Source organism: Crinia signifera, chromosome 9 (assembly GCF_055691185.1).
Source record: "Crinia signifera chromosome 9, ASM5569118v1, whole genome shotgun sequence".
Lineage (NCBI taxonomy): Eukaryota > Metazoa > Chordata > Amphibia > Anura > Myobatrachidae > Crinia > Crinia signifera.
Genome location: NC_139225.1, coordinates 41,597,629 through 41,615,257, shown reverse-complemented (window position 1 = coordinate 41,615,257; position 17,629 = coordinate 41,597,629). Strand labels below are relative to the sequence as shown.

General features: G+C 44.7%; 1 protein-coding gene across 1 annotated transcript in view; it reads left to right on the top strand.

Moving 5' to 3' along the window:
* COL27A1 (collagen type XXVII alpha 1 chain) overlaps positions 1 to 17,629 on the top strand; it is a 321,471-nt gene that overhangs the window by 166,106 nt on the left and 137,736 nt on the right. The window contains exons 27-28 of the mRNA XM_083158983.1: positions 439 to 492; positions 1,188 to 1,241. Coding sequence (XP_083015109.1) covers positions 439 to 492; positions 1,188 to 1,241 — 108 coding nt within the window. The remainder of the gene's footprint in view (positions 1 to 438; positions 493 to 1,187; positions 1,242 to 17,629) is intronic.

The following is a 17,629-nucleotide window of genomic DNA, read 5'->3' as shown; positions in this document are numbered from 1 at the left end:
TGAAGCCCAGGAGCAGACCTTTGTTTACCTGGTGGGAGGGGGGTAATGGAGGCTCTGTAGAATCAGCCCATTTTGGTAACAATGCAGAGATCTTAAACTGGGTACACATCACCCGATTATTGGTAACGACATGTACGATAATATCAATGATTTTTTAATACATTAGTGCAATTGTATCACAGGGAGGGACTAGGAATGCTGGGTGGCCTTGTCCTGTGCTGGGCAGCCCTGGGAGACTCAACTCAAGTTGTGGCACAACAGTGGGTATTAGCGAGAGGCAGTGTGTGGCAGGGAGAGACAGAGTAATAGGGAAAGGCAGAGTGTGACAGAGAGGCGGAGGGTCATCAGGGACCTAGTTCTGCCTCTGTATATACAAACTATATGTAATATTATTATTAAGGACATGTAAGAATTGTGTGTTCCGCTTTGTGATTGCAGGGTCACACTGGGAATCCCGGACCTGCCGGGCTCCCAGGCCCTCCTGGACCACCGGTAAGTTTCACCTGAGGGCACACTGTGCTCTATCCTATTCTGAGACCAGCCCTGCAACCTTCTAACCTCATACTTCATATATTCCTCCCCTCTTCTTCCTCCGCTCCCCCTTTGTCCTTTCTCTACCTCCCTCCCTTCCTAGTTAGATAAAGATATATTAATTATTTCTTGGCCTCTCCACTCAACCTAAAACAATGTAGCGCCCCTGGCAACGGGCCATATACTTGCCCAGAGCCAGTAGTCTTCCTTATTAGCAGCCCTGCCAATTATTGAATGACCAGAAATGCGCGCGGTACGCATGGGCCATTACTGGCCATTCGCAAGATGATTGATAGCCAGCGGCCATTTGTGGGTGGCAACCCAACATTTTTCTGGGAGAGCTATGGAATCCGTAGGGAGCGCCTGGACATTGGAAGGGAGGGCCGCTGATGTCAGCAGCGGCCTCTATCTCCCCACGTCCATGGCAGCGCTGAGTCTAGACTTACTCTGTGCCTGGCGTTGGGGAAATCCATTCGACAGTGAGTGATTGCAAATTGACCCACTCTGGCAGAGCGGGGTTTACCTGATCGCTTAGCTACCCAGCCCAGCGATCAGGTCTGAATCGGGCCCCCTATCTCTCGGCTTTATCTCCAAGCTTTGACATTTGCCCCTATGTTTCCACTGTCCTATATTTATACATTGTGTTTTCATCACAGGGTTTGCTCGGATCACGTGGATCGCAGGGCATACGGGGTCCTAAAGGCCGCAGGGTAAGTGATGCGTGTCATTTTCGTATTTGCAACATACAGTATTCTGCTTTATGATTGCAACCAATTGTGTGTTGCCTACAATGCCTGCCCCTCTTTTGTATGTACAGTAGCTGCAGGTTTATTGGGAGATTCCAGAAGAGTCATTTTTTTCCCCTTGGGATTTCTGTTTCTAGGTAATAGCTTTCTTAAAATGTAAAAACAGATTAGACCACAGAGCTGTCAGCTCTTTCCCACCACCAGCACCACCACCACCCCCACCCCCACTTTCCATGGCTGACTCATCACTGTGCACTTTAGCTACTTTTGGTAAAATGTGTCATCAGAATAACAGGGAAATTAAACCCAAATCTGCAGAAATGATAACTTGTGTCTGGATGGTCTGGCAGAGAGGAGGCCATGGGGATTACTGGCATGTGGGGGCAGCTTGGAGAATTGACAGCTAACATGTTCATGTCGTACTAATGAAAAAGATATATTTTAAAGCCCTGTAAATACACAGTATCCCAGATACTGCCCATCGCCTCAAGTCATCTGTGATTGGCAGAGGTTTCTGCTACACCGTGTGTTTTTTAAACCCATTGTGTTCTTCCTGTCAGTTCCCCTAGGAAGTAAAGACATCACTGAAGCACATTGTGCCTTATGCCTCAATGATATCACTACTAATGCATACTGTAACTGCGGATATTGGTTTAGCCACAAACCTCTCACCTCCATGATGTGTACAGTTTATACATCATTGTGATGTGTACAGTATAAGATTTCTGAGTGTCCGCTCACTTCCACCGGTCCGGCAAATGTGGACGCACCTGTTGGATCATGCAGTTACTATCCCTTTTACCAGTGTTCAGTGTTTTGGGGGGGGGGGGAGTATGAGTTGAGGCTTAACCCATATACACAATGAGCTGGTGTATCCATTCACTAGAAAACCAAGTTCTGCATTGATGCACATTGTCTGCATTGCCCCAAAGCTCTAGGCCATTATGAGGTATTCTTAAGTCTTGGCTAGCGGCACTGCCTATTTGGCAATTTGCTTTTGGCTAAACGGGAGCGGGCATTAGCATTGAATCGGGATCAAAAGCTTAAAAACATGTTAGATCACCATTCGATGTCTATGCAATACCGATTTGATTTTGACCCATATAGTCAAAATCAAAGACGTAATCTCACTGTGTGTATACACCATTACTACTCATCATGGAAAGAAAAAAAGAGGGGAGACCCATTCTGGAGAGTGTGGGGTAGCGGAAGGAGAAGTGTCCCAGCAAACAATCAGCTGCTCTGTATAATTTTAGATTATACAAATGATAGATGTTACTTCAGTGCTGATTGGTTGTCATGGGCAACTTCTCACCTGGCACACTTCTCCTCCCTTATCACTGCTTCATACATCTACCCCTTTATTTGCTAAAATTAATGTCTTTTAGGGCGACGTAAAGATAATGCAGGAGGGTCCAAGAAGATCTATTTAGCATGATCTTCCCTTTCAGCGTACTTTTGGCTGTGGTCCAGAAAGACCTCATTCACAGTGTTTCAATGGTTTATGGGCACATTACAAGTGCCGGAGGAGCATTTCGCCAATAAAGAGCAATGTAAAACAAATAAGGTCTATTTTAGTTGAAAATTTACTTCAAAAGGTAAAAAAAACCCTAGGCCTGTGACCACATGAAGGGAGACAACATTTTTAAGAGGTATTAAAATGGAGACTATCTGAGTCAGTGTCTGTCAGATTAGAGATGTGTTACCACATTTACATCGTTCTGACTAGACCCTCAGGTGCCATATTTAAACAGATAAGTACTTCCACAGCTGACGTCCTCTTTATTTCACCGGTGTTTGTCAGTCTATCCCATGACGAGTGAATAAGTGTCTGCCATAAGTTTATGCCATATGGTTCCTGACCTGCATGTTCCATCTCTGCCTACTAAGGTAAAACTACATACCCAATAATTAGAGCAGGCATGTCCAAACTATGGCCCTCCAGCTGTTGTGAAACTACACATACCAGCATTCCTTCCCATAGTTTTAGCATTCCCTAATAGCAAAATTGTGGCAATGCATGATGGGATGTGTAGTTTCACAACAGCTGGAAGGCCATAGTTTGGACATGCCTGAATTAGAGAATCCACCTCATCACATCCTCCAGGATTATTTTATACTAGTTAAAGCCCGTCAAACTGACGGCTTGGTCCCTATCCTCTCCTATCTCCAATCTCTGTCTTCGCAACTATATATTTATTTTCCCCTTGGCCAGAAGCTACATGCCACAAGCCATGCCTCAACCCCAAAGAACTGGTGACTCTTAATGAGAGTGCAGATTCAGTACCTCAACATTTTGGTTCATGCTTCAAAATGGCAGCTTACATTGTGAGCTGGTGACAGGGAAATTTGAAAGGCAAGCACACAAGGCTGTGAGAAGCATATCAAACTAGGGGTATTCTTCTGGCACCTGAGGGTTTGGTGGTGCAGACCCACCTGTAGCAATCCATTGAGAAAAGTATGCAGCTATTGTGCCTCATTATCCTTCTTTAGCTTGGAGGATGTAAAAACGGCTTTGAACCGCAATGAGTCCTGTTGACACCAGACGGATGGCCCCGATTCAGGGAACATCCATCATTTGTGCTTTCAGTTCGAAGTCTGATCAAAGCATACCACAAGAATTGGCAGAGGCATTGCCAAGAACCAGCTCAGAGCCTGGCTCTGCATGAGATTTCTGTCATATTAATGCCCCTGTGTCTGGAAGTCTTCAGTCAACTTAAAACGGAGTTATTCTGTACAGAACATAGGAATACATCTTTAGAAATACCAATGTCTTCTGTAATTCAGGCCGGGCAATAGTGATAACCTGATCCAATGCCCAAATTCGGAGTTATGAGTAAATATCGTTTTGTTGATGGTTGGGTTTAATATCATGGCATAATCAGAACATCACAAATCTAAAGTCAAATCCCCAATTTGGTGCTTTATGTTTTTGGAGTACAGATTATTTGTTAATTCTTACATATAATGCCTTGTGCACTACATAGGAAACAAAAAGTGGGGATCCCCAAGAACCCCGAGCCTTGTTAGCATTGTGGGGAGAAGTATGTGCTTAGACTACCGTGTCAAATAATCCTATAAATACCGCTAATGAACATATAAGGACATTAAGGAATATCTGGCGATGGAGCAAATTGTTGTTAATAAAGAAATAATTACTTAAAACTTAGGACAATAATGTTACATCATTCCCAAATATTGGGCAGCACTTCCCTTAACGAAATTGGGTTCTATGAATGAAAACTTTTGTTTTTTAAACCTTACTTATAAGTCTTTTAATATTATTATTATTTTCATGTATCTTATATTTGCTAGGCGTAGATTTCCTCCTTGATTGCTTATTACATACATGACTTGTATCCTTCAGAGGAGTAAATGTATGAAGTATGGAGAAGTGGTATTTATCTCCCATAATGAACATTATGTGCAAGGTGATTCTGCACCAGCCAATCCGCTCCTTAATATCAATTTACATATTGAAGCTGATTGGCTGGAGCATTATCACCTTGCACATAATGTTCATTATGGGGATAGATCCCACTTCTCCAAGCTTCATACAGATTCCCATGTTTTTCACCATGCGCTTTCTATTATCCAGGCAGAGCTTCCTCACCCATAGATTGTACGCAGATCTGTTACTTGTAACCCTAATTATATAACCAGGTTGTGCTGTAATAGTGTAACCGTTTTAGCGATAACAGAAAAGATGGGACTGGCTGACCACAGAGTGTCTATAACCCCATGTTTAATTTGGGATCCCCCAGTCTTTGGGTCTGATTCTTACCTGTACACTCATTTGATGGAGAGTGATTGCGAATGGATTTGCCGTTTTTCGTAAAGGAAGTAGTCCGATTCCTCGCAACCTATTTACTGCAGGAATATCCTTACAGTCCAATGATTAAAAATCAGGGGGGGGGGGGGGAGGGAATCATCCTGTTTGCAAGGGACAAAGTTTATGCCTAATCTGTTTTTGGAAAATTAGGAATGAGGGGTTAATACTTTGCTTTCTTTCTAACCATTGCAAATGTTTCCTGCAGCTCAGTCTGTCATGAAACGACAAGACACATCCTCAGTAGTAGATTTATAGATCTATAATTGTCATCAGATGACAGGCTGTCACCACCCGGCTGTACTGTCTGTCAGAGGCAAATTGGAGAACATTAATGCATTGAGGTCAGAAGAATGTGTTTCATTTCAGTAGTAAAACTAAATGACAGGTATTCCTATATTTGATACATGTAACCAGGGTTTGCTGTGACTTCTAGTTCCACACAATCTTGTTAGCCTAAACGTGTCCTTCTACAATAGTAGACAGCTGTACTAAATTATTTCATTGTGCATGTTCAACCTGCAGCCCTCCAGCTGTTTTTAAATGACACATCCCAGCATGCCTTTCCATAGTTTTAGAATTCCCTAATAGCGAAACTGTGGCAAGGCATGATGGGACTGGAGGGCTGCAGGTTGGACATGCCTGGTTTAAATAATCCGGATGAAACATTTGACTCGCATGACCTCCCAACTTCTGTGTTGGGGAAATAGGGACACTCGCACGGCGAAGCCGCGCGAGCGCCCGAAAAGGGGGCGGGCATATGCAAATGAGGGCACAGATTATGCTAATTAGCCACAGCCTCATTTTCATACGAGAATAGACGCTGTGCGCATGCGCACAGCGTCTATTTTATTAGATTGGGGGGGTCTCCCAACTGCCACCCCCCGCAGCGGGACAATGCCTGCCGCGGGTGGGACAGCGGGACAGGACCCGAAAATCGGGACTGTCCCGCTGTAATCGTAACAGTTGGGAGGTATGGACTCGTTTTCCTGACTCAAAAGCAAGAATAAACAAAACAAAAAATTATAATTCATCTGCATTTTTAGGGTTGTATATAACAACAGTGTTGCATTGTCCACACCCATTCCCAAGTACTGAGACCCCTTGGTGGGATAGATACCATCATTCCTGGTACTTGCTCAAATGGGAACTAGTCTGGTGGATAGTGGGCACGGAGGAAGTTTGAAATTCATTACTCTGACCGGTTGTGTTCAGCGATCGGGTTGGATGGTTTTTCAACCAACGTCACAACACTATCCTTTGTTTAGCCAGAGAATTGAGCATTAAGCAGCCCACCCCAAGGATCTGATAGATAAGGTAGGCAAAAGAGGGCGTTAATCTGCTTCCTTAAATAGTAATTCGCCCCTGTCTGTCCGTAGTCTCCACCACTTGGGTCCAAAACTATACCTCAGCTGGAACAGACCCCCAAAATGCTGCCTAGTAAGAACTTACTGGACACTTTATAGTTTCTTTCCATGACTCATCCTAAATTCACAGCTATAAATAGAGTCGTAGCTTCTGTTGCTTTTGGTGAATCTCTCCCTGGCAGAGAACCAGAGGATAGTACTAACTAAATTACAGTGGAAATACTAAAAGCCTCCATCCCTCGGATCAGCAGAAATGCTGTAACACAATCTTTGCTGATTCCTCTAAGAACTGAAGGCTCCGTCCATGCCTCCCACACTTCGCTGGAGCCTATTCCAGACTCTGAACACATTATGCAACGTCCTGCTCGCGGCCCACGTACTGTGACAGTGATCTGTTTACATCTGTGTGCGCTGGGCGACCGGACCACAAAGGCTACTGTGCAGAAACACACCCAGGCTTTTTCTTTCAGTGTCCAAACTAGCTCCTATTTATTGGAATAACCATTTTAGTGGAGAGGTTGTTGACGGGACCCAAGTGGAAAAGAAAAAGTTTTTAATGACATTTTACATTTTGCACACTAGGTTTATTTTGGACTTGGGTGTAGGCGCGACACTTCACTGACCACACTCATCTGCAGAGTTGCCTAAGGTGGGACAGGCTTGTTAGCCCAGCAAAAACCACAGGTTTGTTAGCCCGGGGAGATTAGGAGTTGGATGATGCACCGAGTTACCATTCAGCAGACAGTGTCTGGAAACTGTCTGTGTCATGATGTGCACATCAATGCTTGTAACTCCCTTATGAGAAAGCGATTCAGAAGTGAATCACAATATACCTAGTCACCTGCCCAGAGAACATCTGTTATTTACCGCTCCCAAACCTGGCAGAACATAGACATCTACTGGGTTATAGCAGAGAGAGCTTTTGGAAGTGACGCTTAAATTCTATATTCCCAAAAGACGCATTCATTTATTAGGGGGAGATTAAACAAACCTTTGGAAGAGGGCAAGTGGCTATAGCAACCAATCAGTTTTTAAAGCCCTGTAGACTATTGATGATCCACTCCACGAGAGATGGCGTCAAGATTTTCTCTTAAGGCCCATACACACTTGACGATTTTCACCTGAAAATCGGTCAAAACAGGCGTTTTGACCGATTTTCAGATGAAAATCGATTAGTGTCTATGGGACAGCGACCCCCGACTAGCGATGATGCGCGCTCCCGCATCATCGCTAGAAAGGTCTTTCATCTGCTGGTTTTACCAGCAGATCCAGCGATGATGGATGGCTTGTCATCCATCATCGCTGTGTGTGTACGCTGCTGGGCTGAAAGATTAGCCACTTTCAGCCCGGCGGTACGCCCCGCTGCCGCCCCCCTCCCCTCCCCTCCCCCGCCTGTCATACTCACTTGTCCACGCTGACGCTGCCCAGCTGAATCGCTATGTCTGGCTGGCTGCTGCTGCTGCGGCGGCTGGCTGCTGAAAACCCTGCTCCCCGCCTGTCTTACCTGCCGTTCCCCGCCCCGCTGGTCACCTGTGCGCGTCCTCCCGGGTCAGGCCACATGTGCAGCTGATGCACCCCCCGCCTCCCTCCGTCTTGCTCCACACGGAGCAGCACTGGCCACCAATGTTTTTTTTTGTAAGCCAGTAATATATAGATTTCTGGCACATGCCAGCAATCTATATATTACTGGAACCACTGGGCACCAATGACAACCATAAGCCAGTAATATATAGATTGCTGGCACATGCCAGCAATCTATATATTACAGGTACCACTGGGCACCAATGACAACCATAAGCCAGTAATATATAGATTGCTGGCACATGCCAGCAATCTATATATTACTGGAACCACTGGGCACCAATGACAACCATAAGCCAGTAATATATAGATTGCTGGCACATGCCAGCAATCTATATATTACAGGTACCACTGGGCACCAATGACAACCATAAGCCAGTAATATATAGATTGCTGGCACATGCCAGCAATCTATATATTACAGGCACCACTGGGCACCAATGACAGTCATAAGCCAGTAATATATAGATTGCTGGCACATGCCAGCAATCTATATATTACAGGCACCACTGGGCACCAATGACAGTCATAAGCCAGTAATATATAGATTGCTGGCACATGCCAGCAATCTATATATTACAGGTACCAATGGGCACCAATGACAACCATAAGCCAGTAATATATAGATTGCTGGCACATGCCAGCAATCTATATATTAAAGGCACCACTGGGCACCAATGACTTAGTTATTAGCCAGTAATATATACATAGCTTGCACAGGCCAGCAATGTATATATTACTGCCCACCATGGGTTAAATAGAGCCGGAACGGGGCATAACTGCGTTCCGTCAGTTCATTTTGGAGGAGGAACGTCCGCTCACCTTGCCCTGCTCTCTGTCCCTGCCTGCATCATTAAAGGAGACAGCCGGCAGAGTGGTGGTAAACCCGGCTGTCTCAGAGCAGGTCCAACCATCCGCTGTGCGGCTATTTTGAATGACACGCCTGCTTGCAACTCGCAAGCCACCGTCGCCTGATTGGCTGCGAGTCGCAGACAGATGGACCTGCTCTGAGACAGTTGGATGACCCCACCGCTCTGCCCGGCGGTCTCCTTTAGTGATGCAGGCGGGGACAGACAGCGGGGCAAGGTGAGCGTAAGGATGCAGTGCACATAGCATGTTACCCCTGGCACCGTACATGAAAACCCTAGCAATGAGCATGTAGGTAAGCGGCAGTTATGTGTCATTATATGTAATGGGCATTACGGTGTGTGGCATATGTGTAATGGGCATTATGGTGTGTGGCATATGTTTAATGGGCATTACGGTGTGTGTCATGTGTAATGGACATTACAGTGTGTGTCATAATGTGTAATGGGCATTACGGTGTGTGTCATATGTGTAACGGACATTACGGTGTGTGGCATAATGTGTAATGGGCATTACGGAGTGCATAGTCCCTTGTCCCACAAAGCCATGCCTTACATTTTTCGCAGGCCAGCAATGTATATGTTACCGCCGCCACTGCTACCCCTCCCCCCGTGTATATTTTATTATGGCGTACCGTATACATTGATTTCTCCCTACATGCGCAGCTGCAAATGAAATTTTGCCGTGCACACGTTTGGGATTTTTCCCGGTCAGGGCGGCGCGGGTGTAGTTTACCTGATCGTGGGCTCCGAATATACGCAGCCCAGCAATCAGCTCTGAATCAGGCACCAAGAACTGGAATGCACTGAATAAAATGGCCCTTGCTCCCACCCTTGTAATTCAAACCCAGCCCATTATGTAAATCACCTTTTATGTGAAAGATTTTCAGCAAAGTCTTTCACCTCGTGAAAATCTCTTGCTCTTTGGGAAAATGGCTCAGTGTGTACGCACTACTTTGGGGAAAGACATATCTATCAGAGATTTTGGGAAAGTCTTTTGAAATGAAAATCTTCAAGTGTGTATGGGCCTTTAAACTGACAGGCAAACCATATCGTTCAATGATGTCATCGTGCCCCCCCTGTTAAGCAAGGAGTAGTTTGACAATTGGTCAACATCAGACGGTGGCTGTAGTCATTAACCATCCGCAGGAGCGCGCATCACACTGGGCAATATTCTAAACCAGGCATGTCCAAACTGTGGCCCTCCAGCTTTTGTGAAACTACACATCCCAGCATGCCTTGCCATAGTTTTAGCATTCCCTAATAGCAAAACTGTGTCAAGGCATGATGGGACCTGTAGTTTCACAACAGCTGGAGGGCCATAGTTCGGACATGCCTGTTTTAAACGATATCGCTCAGAAGGGCTAAAATGAGCGATATCATTGAATATATTGCCCATTTCAATATACATATAATTTACCACTTCTATATAATCTGGGTCATATGGACAACCACGGCAATTCTCTTTAGAGGGTTTGCTAAATCTGCTCCTTAATCTTATCACTTGTATAAATGCCTCGGTTGGCAGAAAATGTTGGAAACGGATAAAAAAAAATGTATTGAGGGGGTTATTCAGACAGTAATGTGCAGACAACCACAAAACCAATGGAAGGTTTTCTTTCACGGTCTAACTTGCAGTTAGCCCAAGCAAGCTACTTGCTGATCAGTTGGTGTGGGTATTGCTGCAGTTAGTGAACCATTGCCTCTGCCTTTTTCCAATTTATGGCTATGACACAATGGATGGTTAGCATTACTGCCTCGTGACACTGAGGTCATGTGTTCGATTTCCGCCATGGCCCTAACTGTGCAGAGTTTGTGTACTCTCCTCGTACTTGCGTGGGTTTCCTCTGGGTACTCTGGTTTCCTTTCCACAATCCAAAAATATACTGGTAGGTTAATTGGCTCCCAACAAAAGCCTAGAATGTTGGTGTGTGTACATGTGGTAGGGAATATAGATTTTAAGCTCCACTGGGGCAGGGACTGATGTGAATGTTCAAATATTTGCTGTACAGCGCTGTGGAATATGTGTGCGCTATATAAATAACAGTTAATCATAAAACTCAGCGGCAGTTGGCTGCATAACAGCAGTGTTGCAAGGTTCCATATCCCAGCTCCTTTTAATTTAGGACAAATCATTGTTTCACAGTTTTTTTAGACTACAACCTCAGTTGTGGGGAGCTGTGCTTGATACTATTTGTTTTAATGCAGTTAAATCGGTACTTCCTAATCTTTGCGGCCACAGCTTATGCCTGTTACGTTATCTGCTTTCAGAATAGCACCATTGTCCACTTGCCACGCTTCGGGCTCGCCACAAATTTACTAAAAGTAATAGATGGTGGTGTGGACACAGGAGGGTGGTGTGGACCCAGGTTGTTGCGGGTTACACTACGTAAGTTCCGTAGCGTATGCTGTGGCCGCAAAGATAAGGAAGTACCATTACATCGAACAGCTAATTAGCAGTGCTCAGATAATACACACATACTATTCTTTAAACATATTGTTTTGGGATTTTTCATTAAACACTTTAAAGGCAATTGTGGATTTGGTCCCAGATTGCCTGTGAAATTCTGTTATCCAAGCCACTCAGGGAGTCCTTTAGAGAAAGTGCTTCTGAATCCATGTCTGATTGCTGTCTCATTACTGATAGTCTACCAATGTTTCTATGTGGCCTCCCAGAGCGAAAGAACAATGCATTAGCCAGAATACCTATGGCAGGTCTCTGTCCCTTGCAAGCTCTTATTTGCTTTCGTTAGTGATACAGAAACCCAGAAACTGATTAAGGCAGCCCATGGTACCATAGAACATTTACGTCTGTTCCCCTCCTGCATTTGCCAGAACCTAACATACAAATGGATTAGAGAAACCTGGGCCCCTAGGCAAGAGCCAAGGTTGCACTGTATCTGGATGATAAATATATAGAGTGAGATTCAATAGGATGAGAGATTCAGAAAATTAGAGATTTGGTAAGAAATCTCTAGTTTTTTGAAAGTGGCAATCACTTACACTGCAAAGCTGCAGAGTAAATGATTGCCGCTTTAAAAAAAAAACTTGAGATTTCTTACAAAATCTCTCACTTTCTGAATCCTCTCATCCTATTAAATCTCACCCAGAATCTCTGGACAGACACACAATAGGTTGACATTATATGGTGCACAGATGGCGTAATGGTTAGCATTGCTGCCTCACAGCACTGAGGTCATGTGCACTGATGTACTTCTGTTGGTTTCCTCCGGGTATTCCTGTTTCCCACAATCCAAAAATATACTGGTAGGTTAATTGGCTCCTAACAAAATTAACCCTAGAATGTCTGTGTGGTAGGGAATATAGATTGTAAGCTCCACTGGGACAGTGACAGATGTGATTGGTCAAATATCCTTTTGCTTCGGAATATGTGTGCACTATATAAATAATTGCTAAAAAAAATACGATTGACGTGCAGTTTGGAGTTTTCCCTACCCTTTACACTATACCCGTATTTTTTTATTTATAAAAACACTGTTTTGTATGTAAAATTTCTAGACACAGTAGATCTTTCAATCCACACCGAAGTGGGGAAGCGGTGGAAACGTCTACAGTTGTTCTGTAATTGGTATTGCAGCATGTCCCGTACTCCTTCATTCTGTTACTCTCATTGTGGGTGATCATGTTCTTGTGCAAGTGTAGACACCCAAAGGTGGAGTTACCTTATGGATGCGGTGGGGGTTGTGCTTCCCCGATTTCACGGATCTCAGTCTGGAGTCTTCTTTTGATACAGGAATGGATACAGAACACTCGACTACTGGGTTAGGTTGACCTTTTATTTCAGAATCTGTCCCTGAGGACGTCAACCTCTTTCATTAAATAATTTAACAGTATTAAAACAACAAGTGAACAAAGTGCAATAGTGTAGACAACATGAAGGAAATGTTTTACCGTACTATTAGATAATGCATAGAAGGAAACGTTTTACCATAACACTAGACAATGCATAGAAGGAAACGTTTTACCATAATACTAGACCATGCATAGAAGGAAAAGTTTTACCATAATACTAGACCATATTCATTACTCATGAAATCAATCAGTGCTTCTGACATCTATTCACCATAGACTCTTGGCATGCACATAACCTAAAGTCCCGGACTGCAGGTCCTAGTAACCTGACCCGTGCACAGGGATTTCGGTGGGGCCCAAACGGTGATCCTATCTGAAGATGGGCCAGGGGAAAACAATAGAAGAAGGGCTCTTGGTTTGCTGTGAGTGGGGTCGCTTTACTAGGGCGTGGGTGACTCCCATTTGGAGTCCTGGAAGGATTAGCTCAGTCTCAGGTGTTGGTAAGGAGGCCTTTGGGCCCTTATAGTTACCCTGTTTCCTTACCGGCAAGGGGAATGGGAGAGGGGCCATGGTGGCCAGGCTGTTACTGCCTTTTCTATTCCTAGCAGTGTTCAGGTCACAAAGGGCTTGGGGTTCTGTCCTTATGCTCTGTCACCAGGATGGGCCTCTGGGACAGGCGTCTCAACGGGGAGACAGTCTATGTGCCTTACTCAGCGGGCAAGTGACTGACAAACAGTGCCCTTGGGAGAAGCGTCACTTGGCCCGGCGCGGGTGCTGGAGGTCGGCGGGGGTCACTCACCCGTCCCTCCGTTAAGTCTCTCCCCGGCGCGCAGCTGTCCTGCTGCTCGCGCTGCCGGTCCTCGCCTCACACGCTCCGCCACGCTGCTCCTGCACACCTGCGTCCAGCCTCTTACTACTTCCTCCTTCCTTCCGGCTCACTCCTAGTCTGTCTCCTCCAATCAGGTACGCTCCCTGACCTGTCCATCACGGGCTGCCGCCGGATTAACTCTATGTGCGCTGGCACTGACAGTTCTGGGGCTTACACAAGTCATTGTTCCTTTGTCAGCATAAATAACTTTATGAAGTTCAACATGTTACAGTAATGTGTCCACAGCATTTCTCTGCTGAGTTTTGTAAAGAAAGTTCTTTAAATGTTAACCAAACGTGCTGAACCAATAGGAATTTAGCATAACAACATAACCATATCTAATAATAGCAATATTACTACTGCTCCCCACGCATGGGAATAAAGACAAAATGAGTCATGCTTATTAACACTTGTTCCTACCTATGAAGTGACCCAGCTGCAGTCCCATTGCATTTTGTAAGCCCCTCCCCTTCTATGGAGCTGGCCAAACCACTCCATTGTACAAATGCACTCACCAAAAGCCTGGATCCACCTCGTAAGGTGCCCATACACTAGTGACACTTTTCTACACAATTTTCTACGCATCCTGTGAAGTGTCAAATTGTATGTCATTTACATACGATCCCGATCCGATATGCGGTCCCATACATCATATCCACAAATTGTCGCTGAAGCAGTAAGGATCTATCGTACCCAGGATGATGAATGGGATCGCATGCAAAATGACCGCATACAATGTATCTCTTGCTGGGTGAGTTGTCTGGGTAGTGAGGCTAGCGGGCGAAACCTTTCAGTATTATATGGGCACCTGTACACGTTCCTAATGCATCCAACTATTGACATGACAGGTGCAGTCCTTTTCTGTCACACTGAAATTGTTCCATGTCTGATTGTATAAGGCTCCAATATGGCCAACCACACCTAGGCATGAGCTTGGGTACCTGTTTGTGCTCTGGTGTTTTGCCCATAACTTTGCCTTGTACAATGAGCTGTATTTGGATTTGTAATAGTAATAGCCAGTAATACGCCTGCTACTCATTCAGTATTTGTGCCTTCATAGAACACTACGTACAGGCCACAACTCTGGCTGGAGGTCACAAAGTACATTCCAGTCATGCTTCACAGAGTTCAGACTTCCCCAGGCTACTGTTAGTGCGGTGCATGTAAACAGTGACTCTTCCTGGCATTTCTTCTGCAAAGTGTCTCATTCCCAGGACCAATGTGAACCCCATATGAAATAAAGGGGCATTTTGTTTAAAATTTTAAAAAATGCTATTTTGTGCCATTTCTAGTCTCCTGAATCGTAGAGCATAATTGGACGTAGCTCATTAATGTTGCTGGAAATGTGCACAGATAGTGGAGCTTCAGCACCCTTGCTAAGCATCGGGTTATCAGCTTGGACATGTAATGGTAATAGCAGTAGTGTTATTGGTAAGACATAGGGTCCGATTCAGACCTGGTCACTAGGCAGCATATATTCGCCGCCTAGCAACCAGATAAATGCTGTCATGTGATGTCAGCCGCCCCATCAGGCATGGACACCTGCGGTCAAAGGTATCTGCCTAGCATTTCCATGGGTGTGCCCACATTTTTTGTGTTCATGCCCATAAAAATGCTTGGTGGACCCCAGTGACCACCCCCTTTCTGCCCTGGACTAATGAGCCACTGTGCCATTCAGATAAGTAGTATAAAAACTATATTACTTGAATTGTTGCTAGACACATCCTTGTTTTTTTGTGAACAAAGTTGTTGGCGTTTTCTAATATATATGAAAAATGTAGCACAGCGTTTGCGTCTCGCAATTTCCGTCTTTGTTCAGTATATTTGCACCTTGAGATGCCCCAATAATGTTATTCCTTCCGTTAGTCAGTTAGTTATTCTATTAATTAACCAGTGGTGCCAGATCCTCCCACTGACACTAGGACACGCCTCCAATTTTTTATGTCGTGGTAGAATTGTCCCATGTAATTATTTGGCAAAAGAGCTATGGGGAATGAAATAAGAAAAACAAAACTATAATATGAATTCCACGATCAGAAAGGGAAGTATATTTATAGAAGCAAAATAAATGCAAGAAAAAAGTTTTTCTATTACTGTACAAACATACATTTATAAATGGAAAGGGAAATAGAGGTTAGGCTTTGTGGGCTCTTTAATCATAATTATAGCAGAATACGCTCAGGCCGCCCATACACTAATCCGAGGAAATTGCCCGACTGCTACATGCGTCCTTTAACAACGATTTATCGGTTCGACCCCCAGAAAGTGCTGCCAGATCCAACTCCTTACTTGCAGCACTTGCGCTCTTCGGATCTGATCCCATGCACATGGGACCGAGGATCAGAATCCGAGGTTGGGCACATACAATTAGGGCACTTTTAACCGAAATCGTATAAGTATATGGCCCGCTTTAGTTGTAAAGTGTAAAATACGGGATATGGTCACTAGGTCGACCCTGTTTAGGTCAACATGCATTGGGTCGACCACTGAAGGTCAACAGGGCTTAGGTCGACACCTGAAATATCTTGACATGGCTAAGGTCGGATGGTCAACACAAGCATTAGGTCAATCACGGGAAGGTTGACAGTCAAAAGGTCGACATGAGTTTTTCACTGTTTTTTTGAGCCAACATGTGCCGACAGGGGGTATTTCATACCCTACCATCCACTACAGCGTGGTGGGAGAATAAAGTGGTGTCATGATTCTGTAAATGTCCTGCTCTGGGTAAAACTGCACAGCTACAGCATGTCTATCAAGGCATGCTGGGTGCTGTAGTCCAACATCGATTTCCACTGTGGAGCTGCTTGACCTGAAGAATCATATATTCCTTCCTAAATGCTGTAATACAGTGTGGGGAAAATTTACTACGATGGGAATTAGACTTCACATGTGATTTTGCTATGGGCAACCAATCAGATCCTGTCTACTATCTTCTAGAAGGTGCTAAATAAATGAGAAGTAGATTCTGATTGGTTACCCATAGCAACATCCCAGGTGAAACAGAACTCCCATCGGTACTTGTGTAATATCTGGACGCCCGATTATTTGATTGTATGCCTTAACTTAAGGCGCACAATCAGATGCGATGCGACGCGATTTTGCGGTAAAAACGCGTCAATTGCATCGCGACCAAATTGCATGCGATCAACGCAATTTTCCATAGGATTCAATGTTAAAATGGTCCTGTTCATTTCCCCACTATCCAAGTGGGCATAGAGTTGATTTTATATAGCGTGGCGAGCGGACGCGGATTACTTAAAATGTATCCCGCGTCCCCTCGCGGGGGTCGCTGCGCTCGCCACGCTCTGGGCTCTGTGGCTCACCACGCTATATAAAATCAACTCTATGCCCACTTGGATAGTGGGGAAATGAACAGGACCATTTTAACATTGAATCCTATGAAAAATCGCGTCCATCGCATCGCATGCGATTTGGTTGCATGCGATGCGTTTTTTTCCGACCCGATCTCAAAATCGGGCGCCCAGTTATTACACAATTACCCTCCCATCTTAGTAAATGTACCAGATATGTACTTTTGTTACACAGGATTTGGTATTATGTCGGATATGTGGTGCGAGGCATTGTGAGTTCGCACAAGGTTCCAGTACTCATTGTACTTTTGTTGCATTATTGGTGCTTTGTATGGCTATAGTCACAAAGTCCATGGTGACTTGAGCAGTAGATTCTGATTGGTTGCCCATAGCAACATCACATGGGAAGTCTAATTCCCATCTTAGTAAATGTCCCCCTGTGTGTGTTATCTGTTGCAGAAAGTATTTTTTTTTTTGGGGGGGGGGGGGGGTGGTTGACATACATTGGGGTGACCACAAGCATCAAGGTCGACATGGGGTTATGTTGACAGGGACGTTAGATTGGCACATGTATTAGGTCAACATGGACTAGTTTAGCGGTAAAACAGTCTACATGGGATTTTTCACTTTTTGTTATGTCGACATGTGCTGACAGTCAGTACCATCTTTCATGCCCTACCATCCACTAGGTTGTAGTGGGAGAATAAATTGTTGTGG